The sequence below is a fragment of the Dendropsophus ebraccatus genome, chromosome 4 (assembly GCF_027789765.1).
Source record: "Dendropsophus ebraccatus isolate aDenEbr1 chromosome 4, aDenEbr1.pat, whole genome shotgun sequence".
In the NCBI taxonomy this organism is placed as follows: Eukaryota; Metazoa; Chordata; class Amphibia; order Anura; family Hylidae; genus Dendropsophus; species Dendropsophus ebraccatus.
Window position 1 is genome coordinate 85,544,805 of NC_091457.1, and position 19,657 is coordinate 85,564,461.

Genomic DNA, 19,657 nt, shown 5'->3' on the forward strand with positions numbered 1-19,657 from the left:
TAGCGATCCATCGCGACCCTCTCTAGGATCTGTGCAGGAGTAGAGGTGTCTGGCTCCAACCATTTTCTTGCCAGATGAATCAGGTCATACATCTGGGACCTCGCTGACTTGTCCAGACTGTAGCTCCAGTTGCGGACCCTCCGGGCATGGACAGCAGCAGTAACTCCTAGTCGGGCGAGTATCTCTGCTCTTAGCCGAGGATAGTCTTTGACCTCTTGCTCACTGAGGTCATAATAGGCCTTTTGAGGTTCGCCTGTTAAATAGGGCGCAATCACTTCTGCCCACTCAGTGGATGGTAACTTCTCTCGCTCAGCCACACGCTCAAAGACAGTTAAGTAGGCCTCAACATCGTCATCAGCAGTCATCTTTTGCAGCGCTCGCTGCACAGCTCTTCTCACAGACAAAGTCTCTGGAGCGGCCGCTGCCACCGGCTGGGAATTAGTACCAGCAGACGCCTCTTGCTTTGCTATCAGGTGCTCAATAAGTTTCTGTTGTTGAGCCATCGCCTGTTCATGGCGCAGGTTAGCATCTGTTAGAGCCTGTTCATGGCGCAGGTTAGCGTCTGTTAGAGCCTGATGTTGCAGCCTATTAGCCTGCTCATGGCGCAGGTTAGCGTCGGTCAGAGCCTGTTGTTGTTGCAAACTCACTTGCATTAGCTGCTTCATCATCTCCTCCATGTTGCTTGTCTGTTCTTGGAGTCAAGCAGCAGCCTTTACCCAGGACATAAGCAGCTGTAGCCAAGTTGACGCACACCGTTGCCCCTAGCAACCGTTTTGCCCGCTCCGCAGCACCAATTGTAGGGATCTTCCCGGGGGATGGTGTGTTTGGACACAGTTCACAGCAGACTTGGACTTGTAAAATATCAGCTTGGCGTTTATTTGCAGCATAAACAGTCCATCAAACAGAAATACAGCAACACTGTGCTTTAAGAATACAACAAACAAAAAGGTCTTGCCCGTCTGGGCGCTTACTAACAGGTTTCTTCACCTATCTGACACTAGACAAACAGTGCGTCTTTCACCTGGATACCGCAGGGTATATATATGCTCCAGCAGCGTCTGTATTCCTTGCTCCCAGGAGAATCAGCATGCAGGCTGTTCACCCCTGGCTGAGAGCCAACACTGGATCCTCTTCAGGGCTTTTACCTTGTCAGGCTGATTAGGGTCAGAGCTCACCTGACCCCAAAACCTGACCTGGATCGGGGGGAGGGAATGGCAAGTCCCACTACCAAAAACCTACCTGCCATTCCATGTAAGTCCAGGCCCGGCAACAGTAAATAATAGCTCAGCAGCATAACACTGCTGAGCACAGATGCCTCCTGGACTCACCATCTCACGCTACGTATTAACCTGGGTGAGATGTACATCCCCTCGAGCACTTTACCAGTGACATGTCCACAGTATATATATATATGTATATATATATATATATATATATATATATATATATATATATATATATATATATGTCCCCTCTGTGTCCTCATGTAGTATATAGGTCCCCTCTCTGCCCCCCACATAGTATATATGTCCTATCTGTGCCTCCATGTAGTATAAAGGTCCCCTTTCTGCCCCCCATGTAGTATATATGTCCCCTCTGTGCTCCCATATAGTGTTAGGCCCCTTTGTGCCACAGTATAGTAGTTAGGCCCTCTCTGTGCCCCATGTAATATATATATACACAGTATATATATATATATATATATATATATATATATATATATATATATATATGTGTGTCCTCATGTAGTATATAGGTCTCCTATGTGCCTCTATGTAGTATCTAGGTCCCCTCTCTGTCTCCATGTAGTATATATGCCCCATCTGTGCCTCCATGTAGTATAAAGGTCCCCTCTCTGCCCTCATGTAGTATATATGTCCCCTCTATGCTCCTACATAGTGTTAGGCTCCCTTTGTGCCACAGTATAGTAGTTAGACTACATACACAAATGTACAGAAAGCAATTACAGCAATTACCCCTCTCTATCCCCATGTAATATATATATATTTATGTGTACTTTGTGCCACCATGTAGTATAGAGGTCCCTTCTGTGTCCCCATGTAGTATATATGTCCCATTTGTGCCCCCATGTAGTATACATGTCCCTTCTGTACTCCCATATAGTGTTAGGCCCCTTTGCTCCCCAGCAGCTTTTTTCCATTGTGTGCTCTTCTCTCATAGCTTCCGCCACAGCCATTGTGGTACAGAGACACAGACGGCGCTGGACATCTGACGCCTGTGCTATACTGTGGTCTGAGTGGGCCCCTGTGCAGCCGAACTGGCTGCACAGACTAAAAAATCCAGGCCTGTACTCTATTGCTTCATGTTATTAGCCATAATTATTTTAAGACGAGTGAATCCAATCCATTTGTTTCTTGTTATCAATAACTTTAAGAGGCTAATTCTAGTTTTTGCCTCCTATAATCTCCTATACCACATATCTGCAGCATTGGACCCCAACCTACAGCCCCCAGCTGTTTATTCCACCACATTTCTCATCATTCGCTCACACTGACAAGGTAATCCACAGGCTTTGCTTTAGAGAGATTTTTAAAGCTTAACACATGACTGATCTTACGTTACCTATGAAGCAGTCCTTACACTTTGCAACATAGCAGTGAAGTGAGCATTACGTGCTGTCTTCGTAGGAATTGTGTTGTATAAAAGTGTTGCTTGTGTCCTTGAGTCTTTGTAGTATTCTGAAAATATTTGTGGAGATAACGAAAAGAAGAGAGCCAAACTTCTGGAAATGTTAATGTGTGGTGTCCCTCTAAGGGTGTTGTGTTTATATACTCCCTTTGCAAAAGTCTGTACTTCTTGCATTAATATTAAGGTAAAAGTAGTACACAAGTTAGCCACTAGATGCTGCTGTATCATGTATGTGTATGTGGAAGCTGCACAGCTGAAGGATTGCAAAGGGTTATTGTTCTTGTGTGTTACCAGAATCTGTAGACCAGTAGGATTTCTGCTTTCTTCTCTCCTATCATCTTCCTCCTTTCTTTTTCTACTGCACTCTTTTACCCACTCACAGCCCACCATACACGCTGTAGAGGAAGTTAGTCCTATGGGTGGGGGAGGAACAAGAGTCTTTCATTCTGTACATTGTGGAGGAAGGACACACGCTAGATAGCTCTCCACAGTGGTCCTATTTGGGCCCTAGCCCCGTACCTGAAGTCAGTCTTAGTCAGTATCTCGCATGGGAAGGACACAAGACAGCTCATTGTTACCCACTTCTTTACCAGTGACTATGCAAAGCTCTATGCACTGTTAAACCCCTCTTAAGAGAGGACTAGCCAGAGATCACCTCAACCCACGCCTAAAACAAGGAGAAGTCACAGAGCAGGGCAGTGTCCATATCAGAGCCATAGAGCCAGGAACTGATCCGGACAGAGCAAAGTTGCGATAAGCCTAGGAACTCTGTCTCGCAGCGTGGGTGTGAGCAGGGAACCCTCAGCATTCCGCTCATCCCAGGTAACAAGGTCTGGGGCCTGTGTCACCCATTAGGAAGGTTCAGCCGAATCTAGTGGGCATAAGGTGGTGTGAAAACTGAAGTCAAAGGTCAATACACGGGAACAGGTGTTCTTTTTATTCTTCCTCCCCTTTTTTTTCTAATTTCTCATCCTTCAACACATTACTACATGGGTTGAGACTCTCACGGCATCCTCCTCTCTGCTACTGTACCTATCGTATTGCTCAGCAGAACTCAACCAACACAACTATATCCTACACTGCACTTTTACTACAGATCTGGTCGTTCTCTTATCAAGTGTTCATTGGAACTTTGCCAGGTGTGTTTCAGAGACTTTAACTCAAGGAACTTTATACTTTCGCTTCTGTATTACCTGCTGCACATTTACAAGTAGTATTGTGCCTATGTGATTCTTCGCCACCACCGAAACAGCACACACCACAACCTTGGGACATTCTTCCCTTTCTGTGGGTGGTGGGTCCTACTATCCTGGAGAGTCACTATACCACTCTGGCCATCCATGACTACATCATCGCTAGGGACCTGGTAGCATCCCAGCAGGACACTGACCACAGGGGAAAAGGGTACAGCCGACCTGATAAAATAAAAGCAGGCGTGCCATCACACCTGTGTGCCCACCAGGCACTGGCGTCATGTGACAACATCCCAGAGTCCAGCTGTATCTCGGCCATCCACCACAGTAGTGGCGTCACACTTCACCATCTAGCAAGTGATTGTTAGCTTCTCCGATATAACATCACACTGGGGGTACACCACAGATGTGCACCTTGTTATACTGTGTAGATGGCATCTGCTAGCCAGTGTAAATTAAAACGTCACTCAATGCCTCAATGCCTAATATTTCCTCTGAGAATGAGGCTAAGAATTTTACAGCACCTGCTGTAATTAAACAATATCTGGGTACAGCAAACTGGTCACCAATGACAGGCTATACTCTGTACCCTAAATAGCACCACTGTTACCTTACATTCTGCATGCTAACCTTCTGCAACATTCTACACCTGCAATGAGCAGGTGCCAATTTGTGTTTTTTTCTGAACTTAAATTCGTCCAATCCAGCTCTACATCCAGGACTGGAATTACGACCCTATTACTTGAAGCAATTAGTATGCCACCAGGCCGATATCTCTCTGTGTTTAAGAGATAGCTATAAGCTGATGATCAGCTTTCCTGTCAAAAAGATTGTTTGTCGTCAACTACACATCTTAGGCTGCATTCACACGTTCAGTGACTTTCCTGGTCCGTGATTGTGGTCTGCTAGCTACCTCTGTGATCCGCGCAAAGCAGTCAGTTTTTCATCCGTTTTGATTCCACGTCCGTTTTTTTCACGGATGTGTTTTATAGCATTTTGAATTACATTAATTACATCACATCCGTGTTTTTCACGGATGAACACAGATGTCACATCCGTGTATATCCGTGAAAAACATGGATCTCATTCATTTCTATGGGGAATCTGTTCTGTGCTTCTGAGTTATAACGTCCTATTTTTTAAACACCCAAAGACACAAAAAAATGCAACAGCTCACCGCAATGGCAAGATACAGACCCACTACAGACATGAAAATAGTTAAAAGATGTCCTATTTTGTGACGGAATGGATCACGGATTTGTGAAATCATGGAATGTCTGAATAGCACAATAGAAAGCAATGGGCTGTAAAATTGTCCATGAGCACGGACAACTTCCCGGAATGTGTGAATGCAGCCTTAGGCTCTGGGAGACTGGCACTTTACTCAAATTAGTCAGACTGCTAGGAGAGCCATAGATTATAAGAGTGGGGGTCTGTTATCCCCTGATTAAATGGAGCAGCCATTGGACTCCACCAAACACATTCCTATCATCTATCCAGTGGCTTTTCAGACCTTTTGAAAAAAATAAATAAATATATATATATATATACAAATATATATATAGAGAGAGCATCAAATGCAATAAAATAAATAAAAAAGGACCCCCCCCAGCTCAACTCACCTCTCCAAACTCCTGGCTAAGATGGATGCGTCTCAATTGTGTCCATACAGTGCTGCATTGAATCTCATAGGTTCAGATTGATTGATTAAGCCTCATCGTGACATCACAATTTAGGGTTGTGTTATTACAATGCACCTTTGTGACATTACACATATATATTGCGACTTTACAGTGCACCATTGTGACACATTATAAAATTACAATTTCAGGCTATGTTCACACTGCGTATGATTCCGTCCGTAGATCGTACGCCGCCGTACATGTGCGGCTGAAACTACGGGAGTGGGAAAAATAGACATGCGTCCGGATGCTTACGAACCGCGAACATACGCCCGTAGTACAGTTATGCTTCCCTAGCTTGTTTCGAAGCGATCTGAGGCAGGTCATTTACTTGGAAATCTTCGCCCTGCCCCATAAACCACACAGAACCTTTTGGATTGAAAAATCAAGTTCAATTTGGCTGGAATAAGTACTTTGTACAGGACCGCATGGAAATCCACGGCCGTGAGTTTCAACATTTCCGTCCTCAAACAATGATCTTGTTCATTTTTCACGGCGCCGTATACGATCCGGCCGTAAGCTCATACGTAGTGTGCATTGTGCCGGCGTATATCGTATACTTTTAAGCGAACGCATCAACCTCAAAACTACGTGCGTATTTTCGCGGTTCGCACTACGGCCAGACTCATACACAGTGTGAACATAGCCTCAAATTGTACACATTTTAGGTTTGTGACCTCACACAATTTTGGAACCTGTGACCTAACACAATTCCAGAATATGTAAGCTCACAGTGACCAATTATGACATTAGGAAGTGAGATCACACATTTATGGATTGCATTACTCTTACACAAATCCAGAACATGTGACCTCTTGGAATTTCAGAACACATGGCCTCATGCCATTTCAAATTGTATGACCTCACACAATTTCAGACTGTGGGACCTCACAGAATTCTGGTGAGACTTCACAGAATTCTGAAATGGGTTACTTCACATTACCCTAACACAATTCTGTAATGCGTGACGTTGGGCATATATCCAAAATGTGTGACCTCTTGCAATTGGGGAGTGTGTGACCTCTTGTAATTCCAGAATCGTTTGAGGTTACATAATTTCAGAATGCATGACCTCACACAATTCTGAAACGCATTACCCTTACACAATTCTACAATGCATACCTTCACACGGTTCCAGAATGCGTTACCCTCACACAATTCCGGAATGTGTGACTTTGCGCATGTATCCGGAAAACATGGCCTCTTGCAATTGTGGAACACATGACTTCTTGTAATTTCAAAATCATGTAATCTCACACAATTCCAGAACCCACAACGTCAAACAATTCCGGAACACATGACCTCATGACAAGTCCTGAATGTGTGACCTAACACAATTCTAGAATGCGTGACCTCACACAATTGCAATGCCTTGCAATTGCAATGCCAGCACATTTTAGGTGTGTGACCTCACAAAATCTGGAACATGTGATCTCATGCAATTCCAGAATGCATGAACTCACTCAATTCCGGAGTGCGTGACCTCCCACAATTCTGGCAAGCGTGACCCGGCACAATTCCAGAATTGTGTCAGGTCACGCATTTTGGAATTGTGTAAGGTTACACAATGGGGTAATGTGATGTCAAAATTTGAAATTGGAATGTCATAATGGGTCACTGTGATGTCACAATAGAGCATTGCAATTGTGTAAGGTCAAGCTTTCTGGAATTGTGAGGTCATGCGTTTCCGGAATTGTGTTAGGTCACAAACCTTAAATGTGCTGTTACAATAGGGTATTGTTAAGTAATGCATTTTGGAATTGTGCAAGGAAAAGCATACCGGAATTGTGTGAGATCACATGTTTCAAATTATGTATGGTCACGCGTTTCAGAATTGTATTAGCTCTCTTCTCCTGGAATTGCATGAGGATATGTGTTGTGGAATTGTGTAAGATAATGTGTTCAGGATTTGTGTCAAAAAACTAAAATGTGCTGTCACAATAGGGCATTGCAATGACCTCCCTATCTGATGTTTTTTTCCCCAAAAAGCTTGCAGGTCGCATAGACTTCAACAGGAGATGCCTAGGCAACAGCTGTTTTGTGTGGGATACTGCACTATTTTTTTAGATTGTGGCATAACAATGCCCCATTTGTATGGCGACAGGATCAAATAGGGTACAAATACTCTGGGGGGATTTTATCATCATTTTACATATATGCCTTTTGATGTAGAAAAACTGGAAATGTTTGCACAATTGTGTTGTCGAGCAAAAATTAACGATTTACACTTCTCACCTCTGTCCTTAGTAAAGTTCTTTTTTGCCATTCACAGCCCATTTCACTACTGTAATTTTTTTTAAAGGAGCAAAGCCACTCCAGTCTGGACCACACTTACATAATAAAGTCACGTTGTGGCATGTCAATTGTGTAAAACGGCCCATCTCCACAGTTGTGCCAAAATTTTGATAGTCCATGCACTATTTTTGATAAATATGGTGCATGGTAAAAACAATCCTACAGCCAAAGATGTAATATAGACACAAACACATTCAGTACTACTTTGATAATTCCCCCCTATGTCTATACAGGGAATTTGAAGCTCTGAAAAGATATATTAAAGGTGCCTTCACATGTATCAGATCCGCAGTGGATTTCACGCTACGGATTCGCAGCGAAATCTGCTGAGAATCCAGTGCCATTAATCCCTATGAGAGCACATACTCGCAGCGCGATTGACATCCCGCCGCAGAGAGCATACATTAACTGCTAGGTGCCGAGGCTGCACGTTTGTGCTCTCATAGGGATGATGGCACTGGATCCGCTGCGGATTTTATTGCGAATCTGCAGCGTGGTATCCGCTGCGGATGTTACGTGTAAAGGAACCCTAAAAGTGACTTTAAGAAGGTATAAACTAGTTCTTGCTATTCAATGGAAATATGTGTTTTCTTTTTAAAGGCTAAAGAAAAAGAGGAAAAAGAGACAAAACCAAAGCATGTGTTCTCCAGCAAAGACTCTCAGGCTGAGATGTTGCAGGCTGCAACAGGTAATCCAGTACGTGTGTGATCAAGGCTAAAGCTATTCTCTGTATTCCATCCAACATGGATGTATTAATTGACTGATAAATAAAATGTTGTAGGCATGTAGAAAATGTAGTGTCAGTGAGTCAGGCCAAACTAAGTCCTTGTTTTTTTTTTATATACCCCAAAGGTTATGCACAGTTTATGTAAATTGTAACTTATGCACATGAAAGTAGTAATCAGATTGGTTGCTAAGGCTTCAGTATACCTTACAAACTACACTGACATCATCTTTGTGAGGTAAAATCCGATCTCCACAACATTCTACCATTTATTTCTATGGGTCTATTTTGAGGCAGCTGCCAATAGCAACCAATCAGATTCCAGCTCCCTTTGAAAATGAAAGTAATAAATATGTTGGTTGCTAAGGCTTCAGTACCTTCCTAACTACCATTATTGTGAGTGGTGTGGTCAGACACTGACATCTATGTGAGATAAAATCCGATCTCCACAACATTTTACCATTTATTTCTATGGGTCTGTTTTTCCCCAACCCACTCCTCATGATCCACCAACAGGCCTGGCTGTCATAAGGACGGGACCTTCGCTCTAACCTTCCCAGGCACTTAATGAATCTGCGTGCCAAATTTGGGGTCAAGTGGTTCAGGTGTTCGGAAGTCTAGACGGAAGTACGGACAGATATTCATTTTTACTATATTGATTTAACTCTATCTTTAATAACTCATACTTACCTTTTGTGTTCCCTACAGGTGCCCATAAAAGCAATAATACGGAAGAGAAAAAGATCACTGTAAAAGCACTTCACTGTAGTAACCCTCAGACCAAAGTTGACAGCTCAGGTGAACAACCTCCTCTAGATACAGTGCAACACCCAGATATGTCTCCTGCCCAAAAGCCATGTGCTCAAAAGGTAGCAGGCGAAAAACCTCAAGACAAAAGTATTCACCTTGACCCAAATATCCCTTACCATCAATGTTCTCACAGCACAACAGACCAGCAAAAGACTCTTGAGGAAAATAAAATACAAGAGGAACCTGGGGGACATAAAAGTTCTGTTGAAAAGAAATCAGTCTCCTTGATATCTCCACCTTGTATAGAAATTCAGGTTCCAAGGTAAAGAAAAAAAACAAAAAAAGAATTGGGTCTCATGATGGAAACATTCTGAGAATTGTGGCTATGGGTTTTGTAGTCTCTTTCCATTGAGATGCCTTGAAGTTGGAGTAGAGGTGACCTGACATGACCCAAGGGTTGATCATGAAGAGGATGGTAAATCAAGGGCATGAACCTACAGTACTTGTAAACTACAGGTCACAACTTTATAGGCTGGCTTTACATGTTATATTTTGCTCAGTATTTAGATGGGTTCACACAGTATTTTTTTTTTAGAAAACATTTGCTTCTAATTTTAGTCACTATTTTTAACCATCAAGACTGGAACAAATAGAAAAAATATAATTAAAACATTTTCTCATTTTCCTTTTTAGACCCCGTCTTGGTTTTGGCTAAAAGTACTGACCAAAATACTACATGTGAACAGAGCCTTAGGGCTATATTTTCAGAGAATGCATCTCCCATGTCTTAAAGAGGTATTCCGGGCAGGGTGTGTTTTTTACTATATGACCAAGAATGGGCTGTTTTAACATAATATAGTAAATTTACCTCCTATCCTTATGCAAAAGGCTATGTAAATAGAGACAGCTCCTTTCCTGCCATGTATGGTTCCTCTAATCAACACAAAAGGGGAGATTTATCAAAGGGTGTAAAATTTAGACTGGTGCATACTGCCCACAGCAACCAATCACAGCTCAGCTTTCCTTTCAGCACTGCCTAAAGCTGAGCTGTGATTGGTTGCTGTGGGTAGTTTGCACCAGTCTAAATTTTACACCCTTTGATAAATCTCCCCCAAAGTTTTGCACTTCACAAGCTCAGACCAATAAAATAGTCCACCATCTTCTACAAAGGTGCTTCTTTATTCGTTATACCAGACCAGGGGGATTTTAAACATTCCCACAAGCAACTTAGTGGTTCTAATAGAATATGGGATAAATAGATGGTTGTATAGTAGATGTGATCAATCCTCACAGAAAAATCTCCTTTAAGGCTATGTTCACACTACGTAAAATAACGTCCGTTGTTCGCGCCGCAAAACTGCGGCCGTTGTTTTGAGGTTCCCTATAATGACTGCAATGCAATGTAACAACGGCTGTTGAATTCACACTACGTATCAGATAACAGCCATTGTTTATACGGCCCTGTGAAAAATGAACATGTCAATTATTTCCGGCCGGCAATACTGCAACAACGGCCGTGGATTTCAATGCGGCCGCGAACGTAAAATTTATATCTGCCAACTTAAACTTGATTTTGATGTAAAAAAATTTCTGAGTGGTTTCTCAGGCTGGGCGCAGTATTTAAAGTAAATGACCTGTTTCATCCTGTTTATAATCATGCTAGAATTACGATAGTAATTCTACGGTCGTTATTTTACATAGTGTGAACATAGCCTAAAGGTATATTCCCATCTTAGCCTCTTATCCTCTATCCTATGAATAGGGGATAAAAGGCTGATTGCTGTGGGTTCCAATCAGCAGAACCCCACAATCTACCCACAATAAATATAGCACTCAGCTTGTTTGCATTGCCACCGTAGCCTAAACACCATTCTCTTTGGGAGTGCTGAATTAGGGCTGTGCAGGTGTGCTGAGTGTTCTATTCATTGTGAAGTGAATGTCCTCTTTAATACTGAGATGGAAATACCTAATTTAATACTACAGTAGAAATACACATGCTATATGGAGTAAGAACATTTTCAAGTCATTATTACGTCATAATTTTTCTAAGCTATTGGAGGTCTGTAATAGTTGTATTTCCCTGTACTGAAACTCTACAGCAACCCCGCACTATATATCCTGTAAGACTATAAGATTAGGGACAAAAAAAAAGTCCCATGTCGAATTATTAGAAAGTATTAATAGGTTTTAGTAACAAAAGTAACCATTTTAGTAACAAAAAGTAGCTAAAAACAATGTATTTTGCAGGAAATCATGTCAAACCCAAATGGAAGAAGAACAGATTCTCATCTCGGAAATCAAGACAAATGCACAAACACAACACATGCGTAGGCAAGAACAGGCATCTCGGGGAGCAGAAGTTACCAGTAAGAACAAGCCAGTGTCATCTGCTGCCAAAATATCAGGAGTTCAGATCTGCCAAACAGGTCCAGCAAAGAAGACAATTGCTGTGGACAAAGGACGACAACTTGTAAGAAGTGATGGTACAGAAAATGTCCAAGGGGAGAAAATTGGGGTAAAGCACCAACAGGGAGACCCGGAAAACAAGGACTGTGATGCCATCCAAACAACAGATCAGATCCAGGCCACCAGTTCACCAAATGAAGCCACCAAAGTGCCAGAAGCCTCTTCTCTACATATAGTTGGTGGGTAGATGCCATGAGATGTATTCATCCTGTTGACAAGCATGCACAACTTTACCCAGCTGATTTGTAAAAACTGGGTAACAATCAAGCTTATCACCCAGTTATTTGCACAGTGTGTTCTCATGTTCAGGATTAATAACACATTTTTTGATGCCAAAGTCAGAGGTGGAAAAACAGATGAAGTCTCAGTTTTGCTTTAAATATGCCCTTTATCTATGATCATTTCTTGGTTTTGCAGCAGCCAGGAGTAGATGCAGATAGAATAACTGAGAGAGAACTGGTAGGAATGCTGAGTTCCTATAGCTGCCATTGTCTCGGTCACGGTAGATCCGTGATTAGGGGATTGCACTTAGGCAGGATGCTATCAGTAGTCCCTGGTATGTGTATGTGAGTATGTGTATAAGTGTATGTGTACTAACTGTGCCCTTTATGGTAGTGTGCCACACAAAGCAGCCACACAAAGGGGGCAATGACTTTTTTTTTACTAAACATCACTGATAACATTCAAGATGGAGGCTCAAGTCTTTAACACATGTTCAAGTAGGCTTGGCTTTAGCAGGGTTTACCCAGGGAGTATATTCTTTCTTTAGGGGTATGGAGCTGCTGTATGTCCTGCAGGAAGTGGAGTATTCTCTCCAGTCTGACACAATGCTGCCACCTCTGTCTGTGACAGGAACTGACCAGAGCAGTAGCAAATACCCATAGAAAACCTCTCCTGCTCTCCAGATTGGAAAAAGTACTTTTTTTTTTTTTTTTTTTACTGGACTACCCCCTTTAAGGCAGAGCTCAAGGGAAGGAGGGTCTTGTCTGCATGTTCCACGAAACATCTCAGAGGCAGTAAAACACATTGCTTGTCTCACTGGTACTGCAATTACAGAAGTGGGATGCAATCCTGTAAAGTTTGTGGCATAGCATCTCAGCTGGCCAGGACCCCACAACTTTATAATATGTCAATATTATAAAGTTGTGGGGTCCTTGTACACCTTACCCCTACAGCATACGTTTCTAATTACTCCTCTTCTGCATACAAACTTTGGACTATGTCTAAACAGTGTCCTGGATCAAATTCTTAGCTGGAGCTCTTCATTTCATTCTGTCCTGGACTACACAACTCTCTTTCTTTCTTGCTGGACTAGGGCAAGCTCTGCTTCTTCTTCTTCTGGTAGATTCTACAGTATAGAATTGTGTGGTTTCCCAGCCATCTGCCATCTCTATTACATAGGTTTACATAATCTGTCAGTATAAAAGACATTACATAGAACAGTGAAAATCAACAAAGGAGCTACATAAGACACACAACCATGGTCTTGGTAGAGATCTCAGTGGGACATTGTATATTGGTTTCAAAAACTGTATAAAAATCCTGAACCTGAAAGCATAGCCAAAGACAGAGATTTTTGTTGTCCTGTACTAAATTACTGAGTGGCACAGAGTACTTCAGCAGACGTGTACTGATCCTGCGGGGGTCCCAGTAACCTTTCATTAGTGTTATGATGTTATTGAGAACAGAGCTGTACGTGAGAGGGGTAGTGTCATGATATGAGGAGGGGAACAGAAATAAGTGGGAGGCAATGTGGAAGAGGCAGACAGGCATCCACAGCAGCATATACACTCATTGACAAAAAAAACTGAACAGAACTGCACTAGATAAAAATGTCATATTGCTGCAAAACTTGGCACGCAGTTATATCTCAGGCAGATTTATAAATTATTACAGGTGTTGTATCGTTAGACACTTGGTTTTACCTGGACTGACACAAAATGGAACTGTACAGTCTTGATGATGAACCCAGCTTCTGTTTGTGATCCAAGGACAGTAGTATTTGATATTTATCACTAGTGGAGCATTTATGGTGAATATAAGTGTACAGGATCTACATGCAACATAGAACCACTATGCCCCATTGCCCAACCATATCTCATCTTGAATCCAGGCTAGAGGCAGCCGCACAGAGTACTAGATAACAGAGTACTCTAATATTGTGATCAAATACATATTTCATCATTGTATTCATTGTAAAGTTTAATTTAATTCTAACAACTCCTTCTAAAAACTTACTTTTTTAGCCAGTGAGTGTAGTGTAGTAAGGTACATAGCATTCAACAATCAAAGTCAATCAGAAGGTACCATAGTTGAGTAACTTGGGTGAAGAAAACTCAGAAGGAAGATAAAAAAAGCAACAGCAAATCTCAATCCGACCTAAACACTTGAGTGTGAGTGTGGGTGTCAAATGAGGATCTGCTCTATCCCCATCTTTTTGTCTGTTTGAGGCCAAATAGCCGCCAAAAAACGGAAGTTGTGGGAATATAGCCTAATCCTCTGCCCAAACCGCAGCCATTGTACTATAACTCCAACAATGTCATTCAACAGTCGAGTCAGAAATGTCTTAGGCTATGTTTACATGCAGTAAAATAAATGCAAAATGCAACAGTAAAATAGGTATAAAATGCAGCCATATTTTGAATCTAATTATGTGCTCTATTAAAGTCTATAAAAAAAATTAATCTGTGCATACATTGTGTGTTTTACCATAGATGTTAATGTTGCACATTATCAGGCTATGTTCACACAACGTCCAAAAAAGGAAAAGGGCGTCCGCTTTTTGTTTTAAAGAAGAAATCCATTATTGCATTATTTTAAGTAACTATAATAAATTGCATTGAAGTCTTTGGAATAACGGATGTCTTTTCAAGTGGATGTAATTCAATACATTGTTATTCCACAGACTTCAATGCCATTTATTGAAGTCTCAACAACGGACGTCTTTTTCAAAACAAAAAGCGGACGCCTTTTACCGTTTTTGTACATTGCGTGAACATTGCCTTAGATTCAAAATGCATTTTGCATCTATTTTACTGTCATATTTTTTTTTCTGTGTGTGAACATAGCCTTTTCGTGGTAATGTTTGTAAATCATGTGAATGGCTCCCATTTTTCCTCCCATATGTGAAAATTGGGTGATCTCCATCTTCAGACTTGTGTATCATTATATTACAGATGACTGTCCGCCCCCTCCTGCACCATTCGCCCACCGAATAGTGAGCATCAAGCAAGCCATCTTATCATCCTGCTATACAGTGTGCCAACATGAGGTCCTGGGAGGGTAAGTTGAGGCTCACACAGGAACATTCAGTGCCTTACAGAGCTAAGTATTGGCATCACTATTGGCATCCTGTTTTTGGGTTCCAAACAATATGACTTTTACACTCAGCTTTTCTACAGTACTAAATGGCAAATTCTACCTAGCTCAGTAGTGATATAGGAGCAGAATGTCTATCATTGTCTCATTAAGATTTGCCATTCAGAAGGATTGGAAATGTTCTTCACTCATATATATATGGGGATGACACTGGACATATCCATGGCATACTGAATATTTCCATTCCTTACACTGCTGGCGGAGTATTAAACAACATAGAAACAAGGTTTATATTGCAAAGTGACTGCTTTTCTTATGCTTTATGTTTCTAACATATTGGGGGCTATTCAGGTAATTGGTGTGTAGTGGGAGGCTAACAAATATGCTGGGAATCAAACCCATGAATTTCTCCGGAATAGCGCATAAATTAACCATGACATTTACAATTTGGCATTGAACTTGAGATAGAAAACAGAAATGACTTCTCTTAAGATGTTTAATCCCAAAAACCTTCTGTTTAAAAACACCTACATCTTGTTTGTGTTGGCCGATGCATAAATGTCACCCAGATCCTCTCATGAGCCAGCGGAATGTTTAACTCTTTGGTGTCACTGGAATACAAGGAAACAATGGCATGTTATAATCCAGGGCAGCCAGGAATCCCCTGATGTCAGGATACAGCTATACTGGGTTCACACTACGTATATTTGAGGCTGTATTTTTGAGGCTGTATAGCAACCAAAACCAGGAGTGGATTGAAAACACAGAAAGGATCTGTTTACATAATGTTGTTATTGAGTGGATGGCTGCCATTTAATGGCAAATATTTGCTGTTTTTTAAAACAACGGCTGTTATATTGAAATAATGGCAGTTATTTACCGTTATATGACGGCCATCCACTCAATTTCAACATTGTGTGAACAATCCACTCCTGGTTTTGGTTGCTATGAGGACCTGATTTGAGGACCAAATACTGCCTGAAATGTACGTAGTGTGAACATAGTTAATTGTGCGCGTAAGGCCAGGGCTACACTGTGACTTTTGTAGTGCTACAAGGTTAATTTTAACTATTGAGTGACAGCTGCAGTCTACAATATAGCACATAGCTCTGTGTGGAACCTTGGACTGCAGCTATAGCTCCATAGTTAAAATCTTGTAGCACTTCAAAAAAAAAATCATAGTGTAGCCCTGGCCTAGCTATCCCCTAATAAATGTCTTTCTTAGTTATAGTGACTGTGACTAAGGCTGTCATCCTGCTTTCTTAGGATCTCAAATGACATATGCCTAGTTGTAAAACAAAAAGGGACTAGGATATATGGCATTGCATAACTAAGTGCATAATAATGATTTATTATCCAATACAAAAATGGTAGACTTGTTTAGGTTCATTTTATTCTGGCAACAGATAATAAGGGGTATTCCAAAGGTACTTGCAGCAGTGACCTGAGTTAGTAAATGGCTGTGTCAGGGAAAGGCTATGTTCACACAACGTCAAAAAAATTGAAAAGGCAGACAATTTTCATATAAAAATTTTTTGCCGCGATTTAACTGACTGCTATGGCAATGCTTTGAAGTCAAAGGAAAGATGGACGTCCAATGCACACAATGCACGTCAAAATAATGAACATGATTATTATTTGTGGACGTCTTTTGCAAACAGCCGACGTTTTTTATAATTCGTTCACACACATTTTTCCTTTAATCACCGTTCTTTCTCCATCTTTACTATTAAATTCAATGGACTTTTCAATTAAGCCACACCTAAAGTCCAATTAGTAACCCCAAACTAGTATAATGTACAAACACCAGTCATTGCACTAAAGGGAGGCCATGCTGCTAAATAACGTCCGTTATTTTAGACTCAAAATAACTGACGTAATTTTAAACGCAGCTGAAAAAAACGTTGTGTGAACATAGCCAAAGGAAGGAGCATGTGGAGACCTGGCAATCTAAACACTGCAGCAGCAGAGGAGGTGAGTATGCTTTATTTATTATTTTTAAAGCATCCCGACTCCAATAAAAATTGCTTCACTATTTTTTCCCTATATAAGAGATGCATTTTCCATTCTATACAGATGTCTGTCTGTCTATTGGAGTAAATAATTGTATTCCCCATAAAATAAAGATTCTTTTTTTCTTAGAGCTCTGTGTGGCTCTGTTTTGTTGTTCTTACTAGAAATGTATGAGTAAATAGTCAACTGGGTGATACCATTTATGGTCATGTCCCTGCCCTGTCAGAGCCTATCCAATCAGTGTCAGACATTGTAAGGACAACCCCTAAGCTAGTAACTCCCAGTTGGCTAGTTACTCATACATTTCTAGTAAAAATAACAGATTAACACCACAACACAAAGCTACAAGAAAAAAACTTGCAGAATAGTTGTTTCATGATTTAATGACAACATTTAGGCTAGCTTCACATCTGCGTCAGAGCTCCATTCAAAGCAATTTCCATTCAGGTCTGAAAAACTGACACTAGTGGATCACAAAAGATCCTGTTGACTTTAATAGGATCTGTTGGGTTTCTATCTGGTGACCATTCATTTAGCAGGATGTAACTGGACCAAAAATACGACTGCATAGCTTTTCTTGTCTGTTTAGGTCCTGCTGTTTAAACAAAATCTGCAATGGAGCCCTCCAAATGGAGTGGATTTAAAGGGAAGGGGAATATAAAGGCTTATATAAAGGCTTATTCCCACATTTCATGAAAAAAAGATACCATAAAAATACTCGAAAAGGGAGAAAGTGCAAGATTGTAGTCATTTGCTTAAAGCAATACTGTATCCACCACAAAAAACACTGGTACCGTCCGTTTGATGACAGTAAGTCCTTTGGGTTTTTTTCCTGGTGCCTTGGTTAGGGTAAAAAACAATCTTATAATGTGCAGCAGCTGAGTCAATGACGTGTGTCCTAGGGCATGGAAGCTCTAGGCCACGCCTCATTGACTCAGCTGCTGCAGATTAAAAGATAAGTTTTTACATTAACCAAGGCACCAGGTGCATTTTAAAATACACAACCTGGAAGGACTTACTGTCATTAGACGGCACCATCAGTTTTGGGGGGGGGGGGGGGGTTGGTGGATACAGCATTGCTGAAATCTGTCAGCACCTGGGCTGGTCCCGAGGTGCTGACAGTGCAGTGAAGCAGGATGTCCCATAGTGTATGCAGTACCTTTCTTTTAGCAGTCTGTGCAGTAGTTTTATTGTATTTTTGTCCGTAACTTGTAGTGGTGAGGAGTTCGTGCTGCACTAAAGGCCCTATTCCACCAACCGATCTGACGACAGATTATCTGCCAAAGATTTGAAGCCAAACCCTGGAACAGACTGTAATCAGAGAACAGGTCATAAAGGAAAGACTGGATTTCTCCTCTTTTCAAATCCACTCCTGGGTTTGGCTTCAAATCTTTGGCAGATAATCTGTCGTAAGATCTTTTGGTGGAATAGGGCCTTTAGGCACGCCTTACCACCACTTTCTTCTCCCTGCTTGCTGCCCGGCCTCCTTCTTCAAGATGACGTTGGTGGCAAGAGCCGCGTGCCAACTCGCCAGTACATGCATGCGCGCTGGATCTGTCGGATATTGCGCACGCCTGCGGCTCGAATCGTGCATGTGCCATAGCGCAGATGAGCGGCGTGCCTCCACGCTACAGCGCATGCGCGATTCGGGACGCAGGAGTGCGCGTTCCAACAGATCCAGGGAGCATGCGTGTACTGGCGAGTCGGCGTGCGGCCCTTGCCACCAATGTCTTCTTGAAGAAGGAGGCCGGGCAGCAAGCGGGGAGGAGAAAGTGGTGGTGAGGCGTTCCTAAGTGCGGCGCAAACTCCTCACCACTACAAGTTACAGACAAAAATACAATAAAACTACTGCACAGACTGCTAAAAGAAAGGTACTGCATACATTATGGGACATCCTGCTTCACTGCACTGTCAGCACCTCGGGACCAGCCCAGGTGCTGACAGATTCCCTTTAAAGCAGCCATTATGCAGTAAATGCAAATAGACTCTGTAGATACATTACCCCTTAGGGTTATGGCCTATAATGTTCTTGGTGTTTTCTGCAGCTGATATATTTACATCCAGCAGCATGTGACTAAGGCATACAGAAAGCATTGTAACATTGCATTACACAGTTAACGGACAGCTGGGCGAGAGGTTAATCCACTGTAAAGCGTGAGAAAGATGAGATTTATGCTTCTGGTCTTTTAATGGTGTTTACCATGTACATGGGCTATTTATAATCGGTGATAACAACAGCACTTTGACAAACTCCCAAAACATCTCTGAGGTCTTGCCTAAAACATAGGAGCACAGCTTGTACTCACAGTACGCTGGTTGTGTAACTTTTTCCATGCCTTTAGCCATTATTTCTAAGGCAGAGCACGGGTTAATTATGCTGACCTACATATGCCCCCCATATGCCCTCACTAGCGGTGCTGCAAAAACTAATATGTCAGTTTTCTGCAGCTGCTATTCATTGAATAGCGCCCACAGAAAACCGATCAGTTCACACAATGGAGCGTGTGGTTCCGGGCGCACGCTCCATTGTGTGCAGCAGGGAATTCGGATGCGGGCGCACACTGATG

The 19,657-nt window shown here is 41.9% G+C and overlaps 1 protein-coding gene across 4 annotated transcripts in view; it reads left to right on the plus strand.

Annotated features, from left to right (window-relative positions):
• MYLK3 (myosin light chain kinase 3) overlaps positions 1–19,657 on the plus strand; it is an 84,044-nt gene that overhangs the window by 33,773 nt on the left and 30,614 nt on the right. For all 4 annotated transcript variants that reach the window (XM_069968568.1, XM_069968570.1, XM_069968569.1 and 1 more), the window contains 4 exons: positions 8,420–8,507; positions 9,252–9,615; positions 11,541–11,938; positions 14,936–15,041. In XM_069968568.1, the coding sequence (XP_069824669.1) occupies positions 8,420–8,507; positions 9,252–9,615; positions 11,541–11,938; positions 14,936–15,041 (956 nt within the window). The remainder of the gene's footprint in view (positions 1–8,419; positions 8,508–9,251; positions 9,616–11,540; positions 11,939–14,935; positions 15,042–19,657) is intronic.